Source organism: Lemur catta, chromosome 4 (genome assembly GCF_020740605.2).
Source record: "Lemur catta isolate mLemCat1 chromosome 4, mLemCat1.pri, whole genome shotgun sequence".
Lineage (NCBI taxonomy): Eukaryota > Metazoa > Chordata > Mammalia > Primates > Lemuridae > Lemur > Lemur catta.
The window spans coordinates 18764227-18787689 of record NC_059131.1 but is presented as its reverse complement, the minus strand read 5'-3'; the positions used below and the strand labels follow the sequence as shown (position 1 = coordinate 18787689).

The window sequence follows — 23463 nt, the reverse complement described above, 5'->3', positions numbered from 1 at the left end:
TAAACATATATTTGATCATATATTTCTACTTAAAACTTCCAACAGCTTCACAATGGGGAAAAATTGTGAATATCGCCATGTAAAAAAATGACATTGGAACCCCACCCCATACCATATATAAAAATTAACTCAAAACAGATTTAAGACCTAAATATAAGAGGTAAAACTATAAAAACTCTGAGAAGAAAACATAGGAGGACATCTTCATGATCTTGGATTTAACAACTGTCTATTAGACATGTCACCAAACCACAAGCAACAAAAGAAAAAATAGGTTAAATGGACTTCATCAAAACTAAAAACTTTTATTTCAACAGGCATTCAAGAAGGTGAGAAGACAACCCACAGGATGAAAGAAATTATCTGCAAATCATGCATTTGATAAAGGGACTTGTGTATGTAGAATATATAAAGAACTCATACAACTTAATAAAAGGACAAATGACCAAACTTAAAAACAGGCAAAAGATCTAAACAGACATTTCTCCAAAGAAGGTATACAAATGGCCAATGAGCACATAAGCAGCACCTCAATGTCATTAGTCATTAGTGAAATGCAAATCACCTACCCATCAGTAATCAGATGGCTATAATCAAAAAGACAATAACACATGGTGATAAGGATGTAGACAAATTGGAACCCTCATATACTGTTGGCAGCAATGTAATATGATGCAGTCACTTTGGAAAACAGTGCAGTAGTTCCTCAAAACATTAAACATACAGCTACCACATGATCCAGCAATTCTACTTCTAAGTACCTAAACAAGAGAAATGAAAACGTACATCTACACAAAAATTTAAACACAAATGTTCACAGCAACATTATTCATAATAGCCAAAACATGGAAACAACCCAAATGTCCATCAATTGATGAATGGATAAATAAAATGTGGTATAGCCATACAGTGGAATATTATTCAGCCATAAAAAGGAATGAAGTACTGACATGGACCAACCTTGATAACATTATGCTAAGCTAAAGAAACTAGTCACAAAAGACCATATATTAATGATTCCATATATATGAAATGTCCAAAATAGGAAAATCTATAGAGACAGAAAATAGATTAGTGGTTATCCTGGCCAGGGAGTTAGGAGGATGGAGAGTAAAGAGTATGAGGTTTCTTTTTAGGGGAGATAAAAATGTTCTACAACTGTGATGACTATTGTACAACAACCTCGTGAATATACCAAAAACCATTAAATCATACACTTTAAATGAGTAAACTGTATGGTATGTGAATTACATCTCAGTAAAGCCATTACAAAATAAACTAAAACGTAGTCAGGCTTTAAAAAAAAAACAAAAAAAAAAAACCTTCCAATGGCAACTCGTTATAACCAGAATCAATTACAAACTCTTTATCCTAGGCTTTACAAAGCCTTACAGGGTTTATACCTTTTCCAGCTTCCATCATTCTGAAGCACTGTTTCCCCTAAACCACTAGAGCCACATTTTTTATGCCCCTAAATTCACAAGCTTGTCCACTGCCTATGTACTACTGGCTCCTCAATTTTTTCATATTTTGAACGACCTTATTAGCATGTTCATACATCTGCCATCTATCCATGAATTCAAATATTTACTGAATGTCTACTATGTGCTAGGCATTATGCAAGAATGCACACAGAACATGGGTTTGGAGTCAAACTCGAGTTTATTCTTAGGTTCCACTCCTCCTCCTAGCTGGTTGGCCTTTGGAGGTACCTTAACCTTCTTGGACCTTAGTTTTTTCATTTATAAACAATTAGGAGGGGCCAGGCACGGTGGCTCACGCCTGTAATCCTAGCACTCTGGGAGGCCGAGGCGGGTGGATTGCTTGAGCTCAGGAGTTCGATACCAGCCTGAGCAAGAGCGAGACCCCGTCTCTACTAAAAAAATAGAAAGAAATTATCTGGCCAACTAAAAAATATATATAGAAAAAATTAGCTGGACATGGTGGCGCATGCCTGTAGTCCCAGCTACTCGGAAGGCTGAGGCAGTAGGATCGCTTAAGCCCAGGAGTTTGAGGTTGCTGTGAGCTAGGCTGACGCCACGGCACTCACTCTAGCCCGGGCAACAGAGCGAGACTCTGTCTCAAAAAAATAAATAAATAAATAAATAAATAAAGAGTTCAAGACCAGTCTGAGCAAGAGCAAGACCCCATCTCTACTAAAAATAGAAAGAAATTATCTGGACAACTAAAAACATACAGAAAAAATTACCCAGGCATGGTGGCGCATGCCTGTAATCCCAGCTACTCGGGAGGCCGAGGCAGAAGGATTGCTTGAGCCCAGGAGTTTGAGGTTGCTGTGAGCTAGGCTGACGCCATGGCATTCTAGCCCGGGCAACAGAGTGAGACTCTGTCTCCAAAAAAAAAAAAAAAAAAAAAAAAACAATTAGGAGGGATATTTTCCATAAAAATATGCAAAGATGTAATGATGTCACTATATAAGACTGAAAATTTAATTCCATGTTTTTAAGATGTTCTAACAATGCTCTAAGTCAAAACCATCTTTATAGATTTACAGATGCTCTATCGTATTAAGAGCTCTCTCAAGTTATTTTACTTATTTACTTTTTTAAGTCTTACTCACTCTGTCACCCAAGCTGGAGTGCACAGGCATGATAATAGCTCACCATAACCTTGAATTCCTGGGCTCAAGTGATCCTCCTGCCTCAGCCTCTCTAAGTGCCAGGATTACAGGCATGAGCCACTGCGCCTGGCCTCAAGTTAACATTTATCTGTGCTTCAGCAGTACTTAAAGCTGCCTCACAAAGAAAAAACTTAGCTTTGCCTGTAGCCTATTTCTGTAAGATAAAATAAAATGGTTTGTTATTTAGCTAAGTGAAAGACTTGGTTGAACTTTTCAATTTTCTTAAAAAAAAAATAGACCTCTCACTTGCTCATTTCATCTCAAAGTATTAAATCTGCCCTTTAAAATAAGGGGAAAAAAATCCCATTTTCTCATTCTATAAGTATTTATTGAGCAAATACTATATGCTAGATAATATTTTAGGAACTAAAGGTAAAATCATAAACAAAACAAAAATTCCTGCCTTAACAGACTTTACATACTACTGAGGATAGACAACAAATAAATAAAATATGGAATGTCAGAGGATAAATGCCAAGGAGACAAAAAGTAAAACAAGAAAAGAAATTAAGCCTTCTTCAAGAAAATACCAAATAGTGGATGCTGCCTGCGGTAATGAGAGGGCCTGAAGGCCCCAGAGTCCCTGAAAATGGAGGCTTCAGCAGCAGCAACTAGGCTGGGTTGCAGCCAAGGCTTCAGGTCAAGGGGGCAAGGATAAGGACAAGGAGTAGGACTGTTCACTTTTTCCTGGGGATATCCTCAAGGATGAGGATTTAAAGATTATGCCTATGCAAAAACAGACCTGCATTGGCCACTGGACCAGTTTCAAGGCATCTGTCACCATCAGGGATGACAACAGTCATGTCAGTCATGTGAGTTAACTGCTCCAAGACAGTAGTGAGGGCCATCCACAGGGCCATGATCCCGGCCAAGCTCTCCATCATCCACGTGCAGTGGAGATTGCTAGGAGTTACTAGGAGAACAAGATCAGCAAGCCCCACAGTCCCTTGCAAGGTGACCACTGTGGCTCTGTGCTGGTGGCCACATCCCAGTCCCCAGCAGCACTGGCATCGTCTCAGCCCATGCCCAAGAAGCTGCTCCTGGTGGCTGGTATCAAAGACCATTAAACTACTTAGCCAGGGGCTGTACTGCCACCCAAAGCAACTTAGCAAGGCCACCTTTGATGCCATCTCCAAGATCTACAGCTATCTTACCCCTGACATGTCTGGAAAGAGACCTTGTTCACTAAGTCTCCCTACCAGGAATTCACTGACCACCCTATAAAGAACCATATCAGAATCTCCATGCAGAGGACCCAAACTCCAGCTGTGGCTACTACGTAGTGTTTCTATACAACAAAAATAAATAAAATGAATTAATTTGGTCTTTTTAAAAAAGCAGGTGAGGGGATTAGGAGCTGATGTTGGAAGTGGGGTAAGCATTATTGCAATTTCAAATAGCGGGTGAAGGAAGGTCTCATTGGGAAGATAAAGATAATAAGGATGTGAGCCACATAAACATATGGGATAGCAATGTTCCAAGAAGGAAGAACAAGTGCAAAAGGTCCTGAGGCAAAGTGTGAGGAACAAAAGGAGGTCATGTGGCTGGAATGAAGTAAGTGAGGGGAGACTAAGATAGGATCAAACAGGTATGCAGTAGGGAATGCAGATTGTGTAGGATCTTATAGTTTTCCAAGTCTTATAGTCCTGTGCAAGAACTTTAGCTTTTCCTCTGAGTGAAAGAGGAAGTCTTGTCAGAGGGTTCTGCGAAAAGAAATGACTTAACCTGGGTTTAAAGAGTCATTCTGTTTACTGTGTTGAAAATGAGTGTGGGAATGTATGGATGGTGCACACACAGAAGGAAAAGTAGGAAGTTACGCAGTACCTATCCAAAAGACTGTCAAGAGAAACATCATTAAAAAAAAAAAACCATCTAAGAGGTATGCTATCAATTCTTCTAGGTTTGATCCTTAAATCAGGTTAAACTACCAAGAGGCTAAACTGCACTCACATGTTTGTATTTATGTATTTATTTACATTCTCAAACCACAATTTTTATCTCCATTACCTCTAATATTATGTCAATTTATTAAGAATCATTACAAGAAGCAGCTTTATGATAACTTATTCTGTATTTGTTATAATCTGGTTTTCCCCTCAAGAACATGGGTAGCCCTCCCCTCCACTCCCGCTTTCCTGCCTTGGCTGCCCAGAAGTTTACAGGTAAATTTTATAAGTTAGACAAAACAATGAGTTGTATATTTGTATCTTCCATTTTTCTCATTTCCAATTTCCTGTTTTATCTTTTATTAAACTTATACATTTAGTTACAAAGTGGCTTAAATCAAGTAGAAATGCTTTCATGAAAAAAATAAAGATTTGTCTCATTACAGCAGAAATAGCTTAATTTTCTTCTGAACTGGTAAAAAGAAGTGTACTATTTCTATCCCCTTACAGACAAGTTAAAGTCTCCTACTTAAAATCCAGGCTGGAAATGTACTTATCTAAGACAAAGACTGTGCAGGAAGGACCTGGGTTTTAGGTAGTGCCTAACAACTATAGTGTAGGAGGCATAGGAAACTTTCATTTCAATTTTGTCATAATTAATAACCATTGAGAGAGACAATCTTCCACAGCACTCCACTATGAATGCCACTCACAACACCTTCTAGCTATCATATGCTACCTTCTTCCTCATTCATTCACATTATACAATTAACAAATTACATATACACTTTGATGTCAAATCTATGACTAAATTCTCCACCAAGAAAGAACACACTGCAAAAGATGCTACTTAGCTAAATCTATATCAACAGCACCTAGAAAAAGGGGTTTTATATTATAATGCTGGTTAGTTATGAAATGTCAACATAAAAGATACCGAAATATTAATGGCCCCTCTGAAAAGAAAAGTAATCACTATTTATGTCCAGAGTAAGTTTGTTTTAATCCATGGCATTTTGCTCCCTCTGTTCTTTGATTTTTGTCTCCTCCATCTTCCAGAATCTCTTATACTCAGTTATTTTCCCTCTTTTTACGTAATCTCCCCATTAAAATTTTTTAAAGCATTCTATACCCCATTTTCATTTACATATTTTAAACATGATTATATCTACTCCACATACGGATTTGGCTTCCTGATCTCAAACTATCCTTTTCCTGGGTCCTGCCTATATTTTCATTATACCAGCCCCTAACAATTGTTTAGACAATCAATAATATTTCAAACCAGGGAACAGGGTCTTTGCCTCTAGGCTAACTGGCAATCCTTTTCCCTGGGCTAGAAAGAGCCACAGCTGCTTGATCACTGGTCAAATTATTTTTACATTTACATATATATATATATATATATATATATATATATATGCCCAAGCCTAATCCAATCTAGCAGGTTGAATCTAATAAGCTAAAGACGGTGTTAAACATCTGAAGCACAATCAAAACATTGTACATATTTATAATGTCTTTTTATGTCACCATAATACACGTTTCTAAGACTATTTTCTTTTCTTTTTTATTGAGACAGGGTCTTGCTCTGTTGCCCAGACTGGAGTGTGGTGGCATCATCACAGATCATTGCAACCTCAAACTTCTGTGCTCAACTGATTCTCTTGCCTCAACCTCCTCAATAGGCAGGACTACAGGAGAGCACCACCATGCTTCGCTAATTTTTCTGGTTGTTTTTTTTTTTTTTTTTGCAAAGACACGGTCTCACTCTTGCTCAGGCTGTTCTCGAACTCCTGGCCTCAAGGAATCCTCCTGCCTCAGCCACCCAGAGTGCTGGGATTACAGGTGTGAGCCTCTAAGCCTGTTTTCAAAACTACTGTTTCCCTCTGCTGTTAAAATTTTTTTTCTTCCCAGCCTACTTAGTATAATCAAGATTCTGAAATTATAACCCAACAGTAGAATTTTGCTTACATAAAATAATAGATACATAGCTGAGAAATATTGTGAAATACTATTTTTCCCACTGGCGTATCACAAAAGTAGCGATATGTTCCCAGGAAACAAAATTGTTTATTTCCTTAACTGTCAGTACCACACTCAGGGTTAGGGAAGCTGTGTACTCTGGCTGCTGTTAGGACAGTTACTTTTGGTGTGGACACTGACTGACAGCACTGGAACAGACCAGAGGCAACATCAATCTGCTCTTCAAGGCGGACCCCCAATTTCACAACTTCGTGTGTTTTGGTAACATAATGAAGTTATTCCGTCCTTTATAAATTATGCCAAATTTCACATGCCATGTTTTATTTTAAGAAGACCTGGATTTCCTCATAGATACACAATTTCTCCACACTCAAAATATCATAAGTTTAAATAACGGTTATCTTCATCCAAAAATACTTTTTCAAAAGTAAAAAGCCTGATACCTGCCGTCTCAGAGATTATACCAGTGGGGACAGGAACAAACATGTAAATTAATATATAATCACAAATTGTGACAAATGCTAGCAAGGTAAATAGGGTGAAGTGATGGACAATGGGGTAAGAAAGAAGGAAGTAGTAATCTAGGTAAGAATGATCAGGGAGGTCCTCTCTATAGAGGTGAGGTTTAAGGTGAGAGGTCAAGTATGAATAGTAATCAACCAAAGTCATTCAGTCAACAAATATTTACTGAGCATCTTATTTGCCAGGTGTTGGTAGGGGGAATACAAGCATAAATCAGACAGATGGACCCCAACTCTAAAAAATCTTGTAGTTTAGTGTAGTAACAATAGGGACCATATTTTTAAAAAGACAGTAAAGCCCAGATACTGAAAAGCATGACAAAGATAAACTAGGAAAAATGTGATAGTGCCTGGAGAGCCTGGGCTTCTTTAGAAAGCAAGGCCTCTCAGAGGGTAACATGGAATTGAGATTTGAATGAGTGAATTGAATGAGAGAAGGCAACGCAACAGGGCAAAGATCTGATGAGAAGCATTCCATGCATAAAGAACATTAAAAGTACAAAGGCCCTGAGATGGGAACATGCTTGGTAAGCTAAAGGGAGGGAAAAAAGGCCACAGTAACTGGAGCAAAGCTAATGAGGGATGTGGTCAGAGGGGACAGCAGCCAGAACCCTGAGTTTTCAAATTTCATTTCTGTTGAAATGGGAAACCTCTGAAATGAAGTGGTACTTTCGAATGCTCAGTCTAGCTACGGGGAGTAGGGGGGAAAGTGAAGGGGAGTTGTCCACAGAGCATGTACAAAGGCCCTAAGTTAGAAAAGAACTTGCCATGTTTATGGACTTGAATGAAAATCAGTAAGGGCCGGAGACTACACACAGTAGGGAGAGAGAGAACAGTATCAGATGAGGTCAGAAAGGTACACAGGGGCCCACCCTGTAAACTGTGGTAAAGAATGTGGATTTGGAATTTAGATTTTCATTTGAAATGCAATGGAAGGTCAAAGGCACTATAAACTGGAAAAGGAATAACAACCATGACCAGATTTATATTTGTAAATAGTTACTCTGGCTAATATGTGGGAAAAGTACTGGAAGAGGCATACAGGCCAGGCCAAGACTGTCTCAAAAAGGGGGGTGGGGGGCTATTACAATAGTTCAAAAAAGAGGTAATGGTGGCTTGACTATGGAGGTAACAATGGAGATGGAGAATTATAGGTGGATTCCAGACATATTTTGGAGAGAAAATCAACAGGGCTTGCTAATGAATTAAATGTGGGGATTAAGGGATTGGGAAGAATCAAACATGAACCCCAAGCATCTGACACCTTACATAGGTAAGGCAACACCCCATGGCATCCTACCAAATGGTAAGATGGTTAATTCTTCTACAAAATGAAACTACTAGTTTCAGGTAATTGAGTTGATATTAAATTTGTTGTTGGCACAAAATACAGATGTTGACAGTGGCAGACATTCCTGACCCCTATCCCCTCAAAAACAAAGAAAAGGCAGACGTGAAGTAACTTAACTATGGCTATTTTCCTGATCAGACCCACTACTCTATGGAAAATGTAGGTATCAAAATCTACCATGGTGGAAACTTTCTGCAGATATGGGATTTTAAAAGCTAAGCTGCTTCTCCATCACTCAAACAAGCTAATTTTAGGCCTAGATACATATGCCCTGGCCAAGGTGAAGACCCACCTCCAGCCTTAATCAATAGACTAAAAAGATTCCTGGAAAGAAGGCAAGACACGGGCTGGGCGCAGTGGCTAACGCCTGTAATCCTAGCACTCTGGGAGGCCGACAGAGGTGGGGGGATAGCTTTGAGCTCAGGAGGTCGAGACCAGCCTGAGCAAGAGCGAGACCCCAACTCTACTAAAAATAGAAATAATTAGCCGGGTGTCATGGCAGCCTGTAGTCCCAGCTACTCGGGAGGCTGAGGCAGGACTGCTTGCTTGAGCCCAGGAGTTTGAGGTTGCAGTGAGTTAAGCTGATGCCAAGGCACTCATCTGGGCAACAGAGTAAGACTCTGTCTCAAAAAATAAAAAAAGACAAAGCTTTAGCACAGGCTGAAGACAGCTTCCACGACTAAAACCCAATTACAGAAGAGGAATTTTCATGCTATCACAAGAATATGAATGTATTTATTTGAACTAGAGAGATACAAAAATCATTGTGATTTCTGGTAGTCACTAGAAGCAAAGCATTAAAGTTGAAGACAAAGTGGGGTTTTTTGTTGTTGTTTTTTGGTGTTTTTTTGAGACAGAGTCTCACTCTGTCACCGAGGGTAGAGTGCAGTGGTGTCACTGCAACTCACTGCAACCTCAAACGCCTGGGCTCAAGTGATGCTCCTGCCTTAGCCTCCCCAGTAGCTAGGACTACAGGCATTCGCCACAGGGCCTGGCTAGTTTTTTCTATTTTTAGTAGAGAGGGGGTCTCACTCTTACCCAGGCTGATCTACAACTCCTGATCTCAAACTGTCCTCATGCCTCAGCCCCCCAGAGTGCTAGGATTATTATAGGCATGACCCATCATCTCGCCCAGGCGTTTTTTTGTTGTTTTTTTTTTTAAAGAGGTGGAGTCTTGTTGTCCAAGCTGGAGTGCAACAGGAAGACAAAGTTTTGAATTTCAGTGTATCATAATGAGTTATGGGCTTTTTCATAGAAAAAGGCTTCTTAAATTACCATCGATATCTCACATCTCTTAATTAGTAGGTTAATACACGTAATACTCATAAAGAAGCTATATGGCTTCTTTCTCCGTGGAATGTTAGCATGTAGAAGCACTTTATCTCAGAGCAGTTCAATTAAAAATGTCTAAAAATTAAACAACTCCAAATTAGAAATATTACCATGTCTGTGCTACACCTGAGTTTCATAGATACAGTAGAAACCTTTTATAGATTAATCTTGAAGGCCACACTAGAGGACTTACTGTTCCAAAAGAGCATCTTTTAAGGAAGGCTCCCTTTTTAGAAACAAGTATTAGTTGTTTGTTACTATTTACTTCTAAAAGCTACTCAAATGATATGGGAGGGGGGAATACATGAATCTACAAGGTCAAGGAACAGAAAAGAAAGTTTGTGGAAAAGGCAGAGTAGATAGAAGAACAAGATAAATTTAGTAGGACAAAGGTGTTATGTATTACAGAAAGCAAAATATATCTGGAAAAAAGTATTGTTTTGTGTACTTTGTTTCTGTTAAAAACACATTCACATATACATGTATATGTATACCTAGCCAAAATGTAAAATGTATCTCTTACTGTCAAAAAAGTTTGAAAATTATTGGCATAAAGTGTACACAGAGGGGATACAGTTGAGAAGAGAGCCAATCAGTATGGCAAGGCTTAGAACACAGGCCAATATGTAAGGCCACCAAGGCCAGGAATAAAACATGGAGCTTAAGGGGCAAAGGGGCATTGGCTGAAATTCAAAATAATTAGTTGACAGCATTCCCTTGAGATCAGCTTTAATTATAATGAAACAGAATATGAGCCACAGTTCATTTGCTGAGTTATTTCCCAGCTAATGTAGGTAAAAATCAATGATCATAAGTGGATTTTGCTTCAAAGAGAACTGCTAGTTTTAGGAAACACTTTAAAGTATCTAAATTTTATTTAAATTTATATTAGATTTTAAAGATGTTACCGAGAAAGGTATTTCTAATTTACAGAGAAAGGTATTTCTAATTTACATGGTCAGGTAATGGAAATATTCTGATTAAAAATATCCTACTTATATTAACTTCCTTTAAAAGGGAATACCTAAATTTTTTTTTTTTTTTTGAGACAGAGTCTCACTCTGTTGCCTGGGCTAGAGTGACATGCCGTCACCCTAGCTCACAGCAACCTCAAACTCCTGGGCTCAAGCAACCAACTGCCTCAGCCTTCCGAGTAGCTGGGACTACAGGCATGTGCCACCATGCCTAGCTAATTTTTCTATATATATTTTTAGCTGTCCATATAATTTCTTTCTATTTTTAGTAGAGACAGGGTCTCGCTCTTGCTCACGCTGGAGGAATACCTAATTTTTGAAACTGTCTTTTACTGGATTCTGGGACACTGTTCTCTACTGATTCTCCTCCTAATTCTACAAGTAAGGCTTTGCAATCTTCTTTGCTAGCTTCCTCCTCTGCTTATGCCCAAAATAAAATAACATTCTTAGGGTTCTAAACCTCATAATGGTGGACCCCAAAATAATAATAGCTATGATTTACTAATATTAATTATGTGTCCGATACTGTTCTAAGTGCTTTATATGTATCATTCATCCTTATAATCATCTTATGATAGGTCCTATTACTGTAAAAACCGAGATAACGTGAATTCAGACTTAACACAATTGTTAACTGGCAATAAAGAAAGAAAAATGATAGCCACTGGAAAAAGCAGCCAAAGCAAAACGCACTGTTTACAGGAGGCAGTACAGTAATTAAAAACACCACTCTGGAACCTACATTCTGAGCATGTATGTATCCCAGCTCTGCCACTTACAGGCTCTAAGGCCTTCATTAAAATATTTCAAAATGTATATAGAAAAAATTAGCCGGGCATGGTGGCGCATGCCTGTAGTCCCAGCTACTCGGGAGGCTGAGGCAGTAGGATCGCTTAAGCCCAGGAGTCTGAGGTTGCTGTGAGCTGGGCTGACGCCACGGCACTCACTCTCGCCTGGGCAACAAAGCGAGACGGTCTCAAAAAAAAAAAAAAAAAAAAAATTTCAAAATGTTTGTTTCATTATAAAATAGAAATAATCCAAGAGAAAAGAAAGCATACACCTATACAAAGACTTGTAGCAGCTTTATGCTGAATGGGTAAACAAGTTGCATATTAAAAATGGACCAGTACTCGCAATAAAAAGTAATGAACTTATTGATAATTTTGAAAATTATGGTGAGTAAATAAGAAGCCCCACCCCCCAAAAAAGCCAAAGAAAAAAGAACACACTGTATGATTCCATTATATACGGTACTACAAAATGGAAAGTAGTCTATAGTAACAGAAAACAGAAAAGTGGCTGACTGGGGACCAGGAATAGTGGGGAAGAAGGGACCACAAAGGATTACAAGGAGGCTTAAGGAAACTTTTGAGGTGATGGATTTATATTCATTATCTTGACTGCAGTGATGGTTTTATAAGTTTATACATAAGTCAAAACTTATCGAACTTTAAATATGTACAATTCATTATATGTCAGTTATACCTCAACAAAGATGTTTTTTAAAAAGGAATAACATATCTCACAGGGTCCCTGTTAGTAATTAATGGGTTAATACCTACAATACTCATAAAACATAATATTCACTGAAAAATAATGCCATTATAATTTTAAAGCCTATGATTCAGACTTGAATACAGATTCAAAGTATTTTATTTTATTTCTGTGGGCAAAACCATGTACAAACTAATAAAAATAATGCCTATAAAAAGATAAAACACATTAAAGAAACTAAATATTTTAGCAAAGCATTGTGCTAAAACAAGCTTCATACAGATTATTTCACGTAATTCTTATGACAATTCTTTGAGATAGGCAGTATTACCTTCATTTTACATATAAAGATATAAGAGCCTAACAGTGAGTATGTAACTTGCCCGAGTTCATACACTAAGTGGAAAAAACTGAACAGCCAGATCTCATGGACTCTAAAGTCCACAACAGTTTTTTACGTCACCAAAAGGATTACTTGCTTTAGAAAGTGAAGTCTCACAGAATCTAAACTGGTGACAAAGAAGAATTTCACTGTCAAACCTTAAGAAACCTGGCATTCTGATAAATGAAATAAGTAAATCACTTACCATATCTGTAGCTTGATCTTCTTTCCTTGTAATTCAACTGTTTTGATCTTAAAGTCTATTCCTACAACATAGAAAAAAAGGTAAATTATAACTGTGCCTTTGTGCTTGGCTGTACCAAAATTATCAACACTTGGAGTAAAAATGCTTAGACTTCTTAAACTTGTATTTGTCAGGTTCTGGACATTCACTAAGTATGCAATTCTGAGTATATCTGTCCAATTTTAAACCTGAGTAATATAAGGATCCAAGATGGCAGGAGAAATAACTATAGAAAGTTTTCACAAATTAGGAAGTAAGAAACTAAATTTTAAAATATTTAATATTTTAGTGCACAAGAATAAAAGATGTTTCCCAGTAAAAAATATGGGGAAAAAAACATAGCCTTCACTAGCTTGCAGAACAAAAAGAAACCATCAGGGATAGAGGGTCATTTCCTAATGTTAAAGCAGTCAATTCTTGAGGAAGGCATTAAAATACATACTTTAGCACCTAATTAACAAAGAGCTTCAAAATACATGAAGAAGCAGGCCAGTACGGTGGCTCATAACTATAATCTTAGCACTCTGGGAGGGTCGAGGCCGGAGGATAACTTGAAGTCAGGAGTTCGACACCAGCCTAACCAAGAGCAAGACCCTGTCTCTACTAAAAAGAGAAAAATCAGCTGGGCGTCATGGTGCATGTCTATAGTTCCAGCTACTGGAGAGAGAGGCTGAGGCAAGAGGATCGCTTGAGCCCAGGAGTTTGAGGTTGCTGTGAGCTAGGCTGATGCCACTGTACTCTACCCAGGGCAACAGAGCGAGACTTTGTCTCAAAAACAAAAAAACAAAAATACATGAAGCAAAAATTAATAGAACTCCAAAGATGCCTAACAAAGAGAATAAATGAAGAAAGAAAAAAAAAAAACAGAAAAAATGTAAACAAAAAAAAACATAGAATTACAAAGAGAAATAAACATACCTATAATTTCAGTTGGAAATTTGAACATCGTTTTTCAGTAACTGATTTTTTTTTTTTTGAGAAAAGGTTCCACTCTGTCGCCTGGGTGAGTGCCATGGTGTTAGCCTAGCTCAGCAACCTCAAAACTCCTGGACTCAAGTGATCCTCCTGCCTCGGCCTCCCAAGTAGCTGGGACTACAGGTGAACACCACGACACCTGGCTAATTTTTCTATTTTTAGTAGAGTTGGGGTCTTGCTTGCTCAGGCTGGTCTCAAACTCCTGAGCTCAAGCGATCCTCCCATCTCGGCCTCCCAGAGTGCTGGGATTACAGGCATGAGCCAACCCTATTTAGGTGGACGATCTCCATGTTCCTAAATTCAGTGGCCATTTCTAAGTCCTAATCTGACTGAACTAGCAGTAGTTGAAGCAGTTCTTCATTCTTTTCTGCATGAAAACTCTCCTGGTTTTCCTACCCTTTTGGCCACTCAATCAATCTTCATTCCTGCTTTCTCCTCACCTGACATCTAAAAACTGGAGTGAACTTCTCTTTTCTGTCTTCACTCATTCCCTAGTTTCCCTAGTGCTGATTTTTCCCTAGTTTTATGGCTTTAAATCCCACATAAACACTGATGACTCTTAAATTTATATCATAGCCCAGACCTCTGCCCTGAATTCCAAACTGCTTATTAGACATCTCCAAATTCCATCTCTCATAGACTAACAGCAAAACTTTTTAAAATAAATCTATAAATAAATAAGGCCCTATATATTTTATCCACCTCCCCTTTCTACCCTGTCCTCAACATTTTCTGTATCATCTTACTCTGACCTAGCTAACTGTATTGGCTTTCTTTTTGTTGTTCCACATACAGGTCAGACAGATTCTGACCTCTGGCCTTTACATATACTGTTCCCCTAACCTAGAGTACTCGTTCTCCATAGTAGCTCTTCCCCAGCTACCCTATCCTAAGTTGAGACATTTCTCCATGTCCCCCACTCATTGTCTGTTAACATTCCCTATCCTCCTTCCTTACTTTTTTTTTTTTTTTTTGAGACAGAGTCTCGCTCTGTTGCCCGGGCTACAGTGAGTGCCGTGGCATCAGCCTAGCTCAAAGTAACCTCAAACTCCTGGGCTTAAGCGATCCTCCTGCCTCAGCCTCCCGAGTAGCTGGGACTACAGGCATGCGCCACCATGCCCGGCTAATTTTTTTTTCTATATATACTTTTAGTTGTCCAGATAATTTATTTCTATTTTTAGTAGAGACGGGGTCTTGCTCAGGCTGGTCTCGAACTCCTGACCTGGAGCGATCCACCCGCCTTGGCCTCCCAGAGGGCTAGGATTACAGGCGTGAGCCACCTCGCCCGGCCCTTCTTCATTACTTTTTCTCTTTAACATTTCCTTACTTCTGTTATTTTCTGTCTCCCTTTACCAAACATGAGACCTACCACGGTAGAGATTTTTATCTGTTTAATTGGGTTAAATGCCCAGCACTCAGAATAATATCTGACATATAGGAGGCATTAAAAAACAATTTTTGTTAAATAAACAGATAAATGATGTTTTTTGGAGAATGTAAAAGAGTGCCTAAGAAAAAAAGAGTTTTACCCTTAAGGTGAAACTCACCACTTTACAAGCTCCACCCTTGATAATTCTGCTTCCAATCAGCTTTTTAGAGCCTCAGGCCAAAGACTCCAATGAAATATCAAAACAATTAAGAAAAAAAGGAAACAGAGGCAATGCAGAATAAAAGAACTAGATCATTTCTCATCTTCTCAGAACAAGATGATATACTGGGGGAAAAAAAAGACGACGACGATGAGGAAGGAAGGAAAAGTGACAACCTGAATCAGAAAACTCCTAAAAATTTTTTAAAATGAGGGGGGACAGAAATAATATAGTCAACGGAAAAGTTGGTAAAGAAGATTGAGTTCTCCCAGAAAATATGATTAAATGACAAAGAATAGAATATAAGTGAAATAAAACAAATCAGAAGATCAAAACCAGGAGGTCAGGCCCAGCGCACTGGTTCACGCCTATAATCCTAGCACTCTGGGAGGCCGAGGCGGGTGGATCATTTGAGCTGAAGAGTTCGAGACCAGCCTGAGCAAGAACGAGACCCTGTCTCTACTAAAAATAGAAAGAAATTATATGGACAGCTAAAATATATATAAAAAAATTAGCCGGGCATGGTGGCGCATGCCTGTAGTCCCAGCTACTCGGGAGGCTGAGGCAAGAGGATCGCTTGAGTCCAGGAGTTGGAGGTTGCTGTGAGCTAGGCTGACGCCATGGCACTTTAGCCCAGGCAACAAAGTGAGACTCTGTCTCAAAAAAAAAAAAAAAAACAAAAAACAAAAACACCTCTCAACTTTTCAATAGCAACACTAGAAAACAAAAAGACAGTATCTTTTAAAACCTCCATCCAGCCAAAACCAAATGAAAGGCATTCCCATACATGAAAGATCTCAAAATATTTAGCTACTATGCATCCTTTCTAAGATAGCTATTAGGAGATTACTTTACCAAAACAAGAAAGAGGAAGAAATAAAAATCCATCAACCAGAGTAAAGTAAAAGCACAGGAACAAATTGGCCTAGAGAGCAATCAGTTCAGAATAGAATGAGAAGAAAAGTTCCAGGAGGGCTGCCTCCTGGGGGTGGGAAGGAAGAAATAGCAGTAATAGAATCTATACGAAAAATAATTCAAAAGGGTATGACAATTCTATTTGGAATAGACAATGTCTTGAGGCAAATGTAACAAATTTAACACTGAAGGAACTGTAAACTATAGTAAGAACAAAAAGTTGTCCAAGAAAGGATATGCAGTTGTAGTACACCACTTGGTTTAGCAGTCAACCAAAACATTTGTATTACTATTTGTGAAGATGAAGGGAGAGGTGCCAGGAACTTAATAAAAGTATTATATTCTCATCTTCCATAACAACAGGAGAAAATTTCTAAGATTAGGTTTTTCAAAAGTTAGAAGCATATGACTAGGGAATAGCCAGTTGAATAACAGAAGAAAAGGCCAAAAAATGTTTGCCCACGGGTGGGCATGGTGCAAAGGGTTTGCTGTTGCAGCTGCTGCTGCTGTTGTCACAGCCCTGAATTACTACCTGACTTCTAAAACTATGCACCTATTACATTAATAGAAGTAAAAATTAGGTTAACAGAGAAAGAGGTATATTTACAAAACTCAACTCAACCATCATTCTCTATGAATAAAGATACCTAAATTTCTTAGCATTGGCCCCAAGCCACCTCTCCAGTCTTATTCCCTCTAGTTTTCCTCTTGTAGTCACATTTAAACACAACTTTTATAGCTCTGCACTTTTTCTAAGTAAATACCTTTGTTATAGCAGCATGTACTTTCCACATCCCCCACCACACTACCACTAAGTACAAAAAAACTTTAAGATAAACAGAAAAGCTTATGACAAAATTTAGAGATGAGAGCAAAATCAATAGTTCAGCTGCCAAGATAAGCTAGGAAAAACCTACCACCCTTTAAGAGTCTGCCAGGCAGAATAATCAGATTCTCCTGCAACACTATTATTTGCTAAATTACCACAATCATAGGGTTTGATCCAATCAGTGTTTCTTTTTAAGATTTTGCTTATGTAAAAACACACTAAAGAAATTTCCACATTTTACAGATTCCTGGGACCCAACTCAAGAGTATTTCAATTTATTGCAGTCTACTCATTTATCAATTTCCAGCTGCTCAAAAGAGAAACAATATCAGCCAACATTTTTGCCTTGATGATGTTGCAGAAGCACCATCCAGTGGCAAGAGGAGTAACTGCAGCCTCTAGCCACTTTATAGATACCAGTTCTCCAGAGCTTGGCTTCCGATGACACATCAATACATAGTAATTAATGCAGGCAGAAACAACCTACATAATGAACTCCAGACAACAAAAATTTAACAATTTATAGCTAAATGATCAATATCTGTGGTTTTTAACAGGTAAAAATCAAGATGTGTTCCCCATACCTGCAGAGGAAATAAGAATCACATACCTATATCCTTTAAATGTCACTTAGTCTGGAATCTGAGACCAGGTTCTAGTCTTAGCTCTGTCATTAACAGTACAAATTTTGAAAAGGTAATTTCCAATATGGGCACTTGTTTCTTTATCTGTAGGCAGATGTGAAAAAGTTCCCGCTAAAGATCCTTTCATATAGTAATAGCTTAGTTAATACTTTACAATGTGCCTGGCACTGTTATAAACTCTTTGCATGGATTAAGTCATTAAATTCTCAGAATAGTCCTAATCTATACTATTATTTCCATTCTACAAATGAGGAATAAAGTAAAAATCAACAGCAGCCACGCTAAGAGCAGTAACACTTATATTTACTATTAATAGATAATTACTAAGTGTGCCAATAAGCACTTCCCATATACTATCCCACTTAATAGTCACAAAAACCCTCTGAGATAGTACTAATACGCCTGTTTTATAAAACAAAAAATTCAAGGTAATTTACTTAAGGTCACAGGGTTATTAACAGGTGGCAGAACCAGGATTCAATTCCATGTCTGATTCATACCACGTATGCTCTTAACCTAAATTAAGTTCCATTCATTTTTGTCATTATGAAAGGATCTTCTTTATTTCTGGAAATATACCCCTGGCTCTGAAATCTACTTTGTTTAATATTAATATAATCACTCCAGCCCCTCCCCCTTTTTTTTAGATTAGTAGCCTATTAGATAACCTAATTTGTTTAGTGGTTGCTCTAGGGTTTATAATATACATCTTTAAATAGAACAGCCTAGCTTCAAATGTATTATACCATGTCTTAAATAATGTAAGAAACTTACAGGAGTATGCTTCCATTTTCTCCCTCCCATCATTGGGCTATTGTTTTATTTCTACATGTTGTATTTCCACATTTTACTGCTAAGTGCTATAATATAAATCCTATAAAATGTTAAAAATTTTTTCTTTAAACAATTGCCTTTTAAATAAATTCAAAATTGAGAGAAAAGTATCATATATTTCCCCACATATTTACCATTTCCTGTCCTCTTCATTCCTTTGTGTAGGTCTGAGTTGCCATCTGGGATAATTTTCTTGAGACTGAAATACTTCCTTTAACATTTTTTAATAGCACAAGCAAAAAATCTCCGAGCTTTTGTTTGGAAAATGTCTTTTTTTTTTTTTAAAGATTTTTTTGTCAGGAATGAATTCTAAATTGATAGTTTTTCCTTTCAGAACTTTAAAAATGATACTCCATTGTTTCTTTTTATTTTCCCCCTTTTTTTTTTTTTGGAGAAAAGTAGACCTAAGAAATTTTTTACTTTGAAATATTTTTATAGAAAAGTTGCAGAAATAGTACAGAGTTCATATATACCTTTCACTGAACCTCTCCTACTGTTAACAACTTACATAACCAAAGTACACTAATCAGAACAGGAAAATAACAGTGATACACAGTGCAATTAACTACAAACATAATTAGCCACGTTTTGTTTTTACTAATGTCTTTTTCTGTTTCAGGTTCCCACATGCATTTCGCTGTCATGTCTCATTAGTTTCTCAAGACAGTGCCGAGTCTTTCCTTGTCTTTCATGAACTTGAGACATTTGAAGAATTTCGGTCAAGTATTTTGTAGAATTTCCCTCAATTTAGATTTGTCTGGTGTCTTTTCATAATTAGATTAAGGTTTTGCATGGGGTTGGGGCAGGAAGTCACAAAATACCACAGATGTGATGTTTTACCTTTCTCAGTTCATCATATCAAGGAGTATCTACTGTGAATGCCTTATTATTAACACTAGTGTTACTAGCCTTGAATATACTTCCAATACTTGGTTATGGTGTTTTCTACTGTTTCTCTATAATGTAAATTTACTGTTTTCCACTTGGTAATTAATAAATTTATTGGAAAAGGTACTGTCAGACTATGTAAATATCATATTTCCCATTATACTTTCACCCACTGGTTTTACATCCCATCATTGCTCTTGTCTGTGACAATTAGTAGTGTAGTATTTGCCTAACAGTGATTTTGTGTTTTTCTCATTCTCTTCTTACACTTACTAACTGAAATTCTGCTTTTGAGATTTGTTCCTCCCACCCCACTTATTTATTTATTCAATTATTTATTTTTGCCAGTATGGACTCATAGACATTTTATTCTGTTGGTTATAATCAAATACTATCATTACTTCATTTCAGCTTTGCCCATTACAAGTTCCTTTAGGCTGGTTCCTGTGTCCTTCTGACATGTCCCATCCTTTTCTGAGTACTTCTTTGTTTTCTAGGATTGCAAGATGTTCCAGAATCATTTTGTATTTCTCTTACCCCAGCTCTGAAATCAACAAGTTCTTCATGAAACCCTGGTTCTTTTTATTAAAGAATTGTATTTAGGGTGTAAGATCTGAGCACTAAGTGCCCTCACTGATACTCAAGTGTCATTACTTCTATGCCTTCTCAGCGAACAGAGCTAGAAAATATATTTATGTATACTAACCCATGCATATACACACAACTATATTTCCATATCTATATGTATAATATACAAAACCATGAATTCATACTGATGCCACCAATTCCAATCTCCTACACCAGAGAGTTCATTCTAGCCTTCTCCCTTTCCTTACTCGTAACTTCTTTCAACAATGAGAAACACGGCTCTATCTAAAACATATTTGCTTATAATGTTCATTCCCAGTATACAGTTTCAAACTTCCTAACCCCCACCAATACCCCTATAAGAAACCAGATTTACTAACTAGAATAAAATACTTGTATATATAATAGCTCTTTTTATCTTTAGTCTTAGAGTATCTGGTCAAAATACTGTTTTCCAAAGTCACTTTTGACTATTCTTTTCTTCTTCCTCAATGTGGTTATGCTGTTTATTTGCAATATAGTTAGGTTCATTTGTTGGCTTACATTGTTTCTGATAAAAATCAACAGGTCTTCTTATCTTTGTCTCTGTCCACATGGGGCTGTTTTTAACTCTGGCTTTCAATAATTTGATTATGATGTGCCTCCGTGTGATTTTCTTTGTATCTATCCCACCTACGTTCATTAGGTCTGCAGGCTTATGGCTTTCATCATATGTGGAAGTTTTTCAGCCATTATTTCTTCAAATTCTTTTGCTGCAACCCCCACCCCTTCTCCTAGACTCCAATTACATGTATGTCAGACTGTGATATTGTCCCACATATCACTGAGACTCTCAATTGTTTGTAGCCTTTTTTCTCTTGTGTTTCAGTCTGGATAGTATCTATTACACCTCATCCCTATGAGATACTTCTGTAGTGCCTGAACAGCCCACTGACTGAATTTTTCATTTCAGATATTGTAATTTTCAGTTCATGAATTCCACTAGGTCTTTTTTTTACCTCTTATACATTTGTCTCCTTGTGGTCATGCGTTCCTTTAAATGCTTCAACATATCCCTGTCTTCTCAAACCATCATCTCTGGCATACTGAAGATATTTTCAGACTATGCAAATGTCATGTTTCTCATCATACTTTCATCCACTCATTTTATCTTCCATCATCATACTTCTTTAACTGCTGTTAAAAACCGGCATTTCCTGGCTAGGCACTGTGGCTCATGCCTGTAATCCTAGCACTTTGGGAGGCCAAGGTGGGAGGATTGCTTGAGGCCAGCAGTTTGAGACCAACTTGAGCAAAAGTGAGACCCCATCTCTATAAACTAACATTAGAAAAATTAGCTGGGCATAATGGCATGCATCTGTAGTTCCAGCTACTCAGCAGACTGAAGCAGGAGGATTGTCTGAGTCCAGGAGTTTGAGGTTATAGTGAGCTATGATGACACCGATGCACTCTAGCCTGGGTGACAGAGCTACACTGTCTCAAAAAAAAAAAAAAAACCATCCTGACACTTCCTAAATTACTAATCCTTAGAGAACAAGACACTTCTGACAAGCCAGATGTATGTGAATAAATATCACCTCAGAAATCATCCTGGTTCTACATACTGACAACAAATACCTGTTAATTTAAGTAAAGGAAGAAAGTTGAGAGGGTAGAGAGAGAAAAAGGTAAATTGGAAATAACAGTATTTTAGGGTACTTGATATTTAATGATCAAAAAATCAACTGACCAGAAGTGTATGGGTTTTTTTTTTTATGGATTCTCAATTCTAGTCCATTGATCTGTATGTCCATTCTTACACTAGTACCACACTGTCTTTATTACTGGAGCTCCCTTATGAATTTAGAAATCAGGTAATTTGAGTCTTCCAACCTTCTTTTTCAAGATTGTTTTCACTATGCTGGAGTCTCTGCATTTCCACATGAGTTTTAGGAGCCACATGTCATTTTCCGCAAATAAGCCAGCTAGGGTTTTCTTAAGAATCACACTGAATCTGTAGATCAATTTAAGTAGTACTGCCATCTTAACAATATCAGGTCTTGTAATCCACAAACATTGGATGTCTTTCCATTAGATCTTTTTAAATTTCTTTCAACAATGTTTTCTAGTTTTCATTGTGCAAGTCTTACAGTTGTTTTGCTAAGTCTACTCTTAAGTATCGATTCTTTTTGATGCTATTGTGTAAATGGAATTGTCTGATTTCATTTTTGGATGGTTTGTTGCTAGTATATAGAAACACAATTGATTTTCATATATTGCTCTTTTATCTCATCTACAGACTTTTTAAAAGCAAAATAGCTATTCTATTCTGAAGTACCTGCACGTTATATGGCATTAAAATTACATTACAAATTACAGCAAAAGTCATTCTAATAAAAAAATTTCATCTAAGTAAACAAAAGAAGCTGACACTAGACAATAATACATCACAAAGTCTGAATGCCAAAGAACTGCTGAATCCATAGGTATAAGTCAAAATAGTCTTATTTGTTATGCACTAATAATACTGCCCTATCCATGAAGTCATTAAGATTCTCAGAAGTAATATAGTTAGAGATGACAGCTAGGAAATGAGCTGAGAAATCTGATGAATTCCACAGTATCAGTTTTTCTTTTTTTTTCCTTTCACAATATTAGTTAACACATTAACTGCCATGTGAACGTTGTATTTAATTCACACTAGTTTTGAGCCCAGGGCCTTGTGAAACATGTAACTCACACATCTCTCTACCTTGGGAACCACATGAACTATTTTTCAAGTTGCATATAACTCACACACAGAAAAGAATAAAAAATAACAAACTGAAAATAAATAATTGGCTTTATATAAGATCATTTTAAAAAAAGAAAGGATTGTTTTGTTTTTGAAGTTTTTATTCTATTTTCATAATAAAACACCACAGCCCCAAGGAAAAAAACTTTTTTTTTCCTAGTGTGGCAGGTAATGCTAATGGACAACAATATAAAATAGAAGTAACACCACAAAAGCAGGAAATTAACATGTTTCTCTATGCACAATGGATGTGATGCCTTTCTTGCCCTGCCAGAATAAGAAATCTTCTCTTTTGAAAACTTAAAATTTAAGTCAGGCACGATGGCTGATACCTGTAAATCCCAGGACTGTGGGAGGCCAAAGTGGGAGGATCACCTGAGCCTAGGAATTCAAGACTAGCCTGGACAATAAAGCAAGAATTTGTCTCTACAGAAATTTTTAAATTTCCTTTAATACCTATGTTTATAATATATACATAAGCATTTTAAATATTATTTAGCATTTGCCTTTTACCACCTACACAGTTTGGTAAAAATAAAAAAAAAATAACCAGTTTACATTTGATTTCACAAAATTTTTAAAAATCAAAAGCTCTGACAAAGTAAAACACAATCAAC

The 23463-nt window shown here is 37.3% G+C and overlaps 1 protein-coding gene across 1 annotated transcript in view; it reads right to left on the bottom strand.

The window, feature by feature from the left end:
* The window catches only part of RAB10 (RAB10, member RAS oncogene family), an 82334-nt gene that overhangs the window by 25881 nt on the left and 32990 nt on the right, over positions 1-23463 (bottom strand). The window contains exon 2 of the mRNA XM_045549199.1: positions 12773-12833. Coding sequence (XP_045405155.1) covers positions 12773-12833 — 61 coding nt within the window. The remainder of the gene's footprint in view (positions 1-12772; positions 12834-23463) is intronic.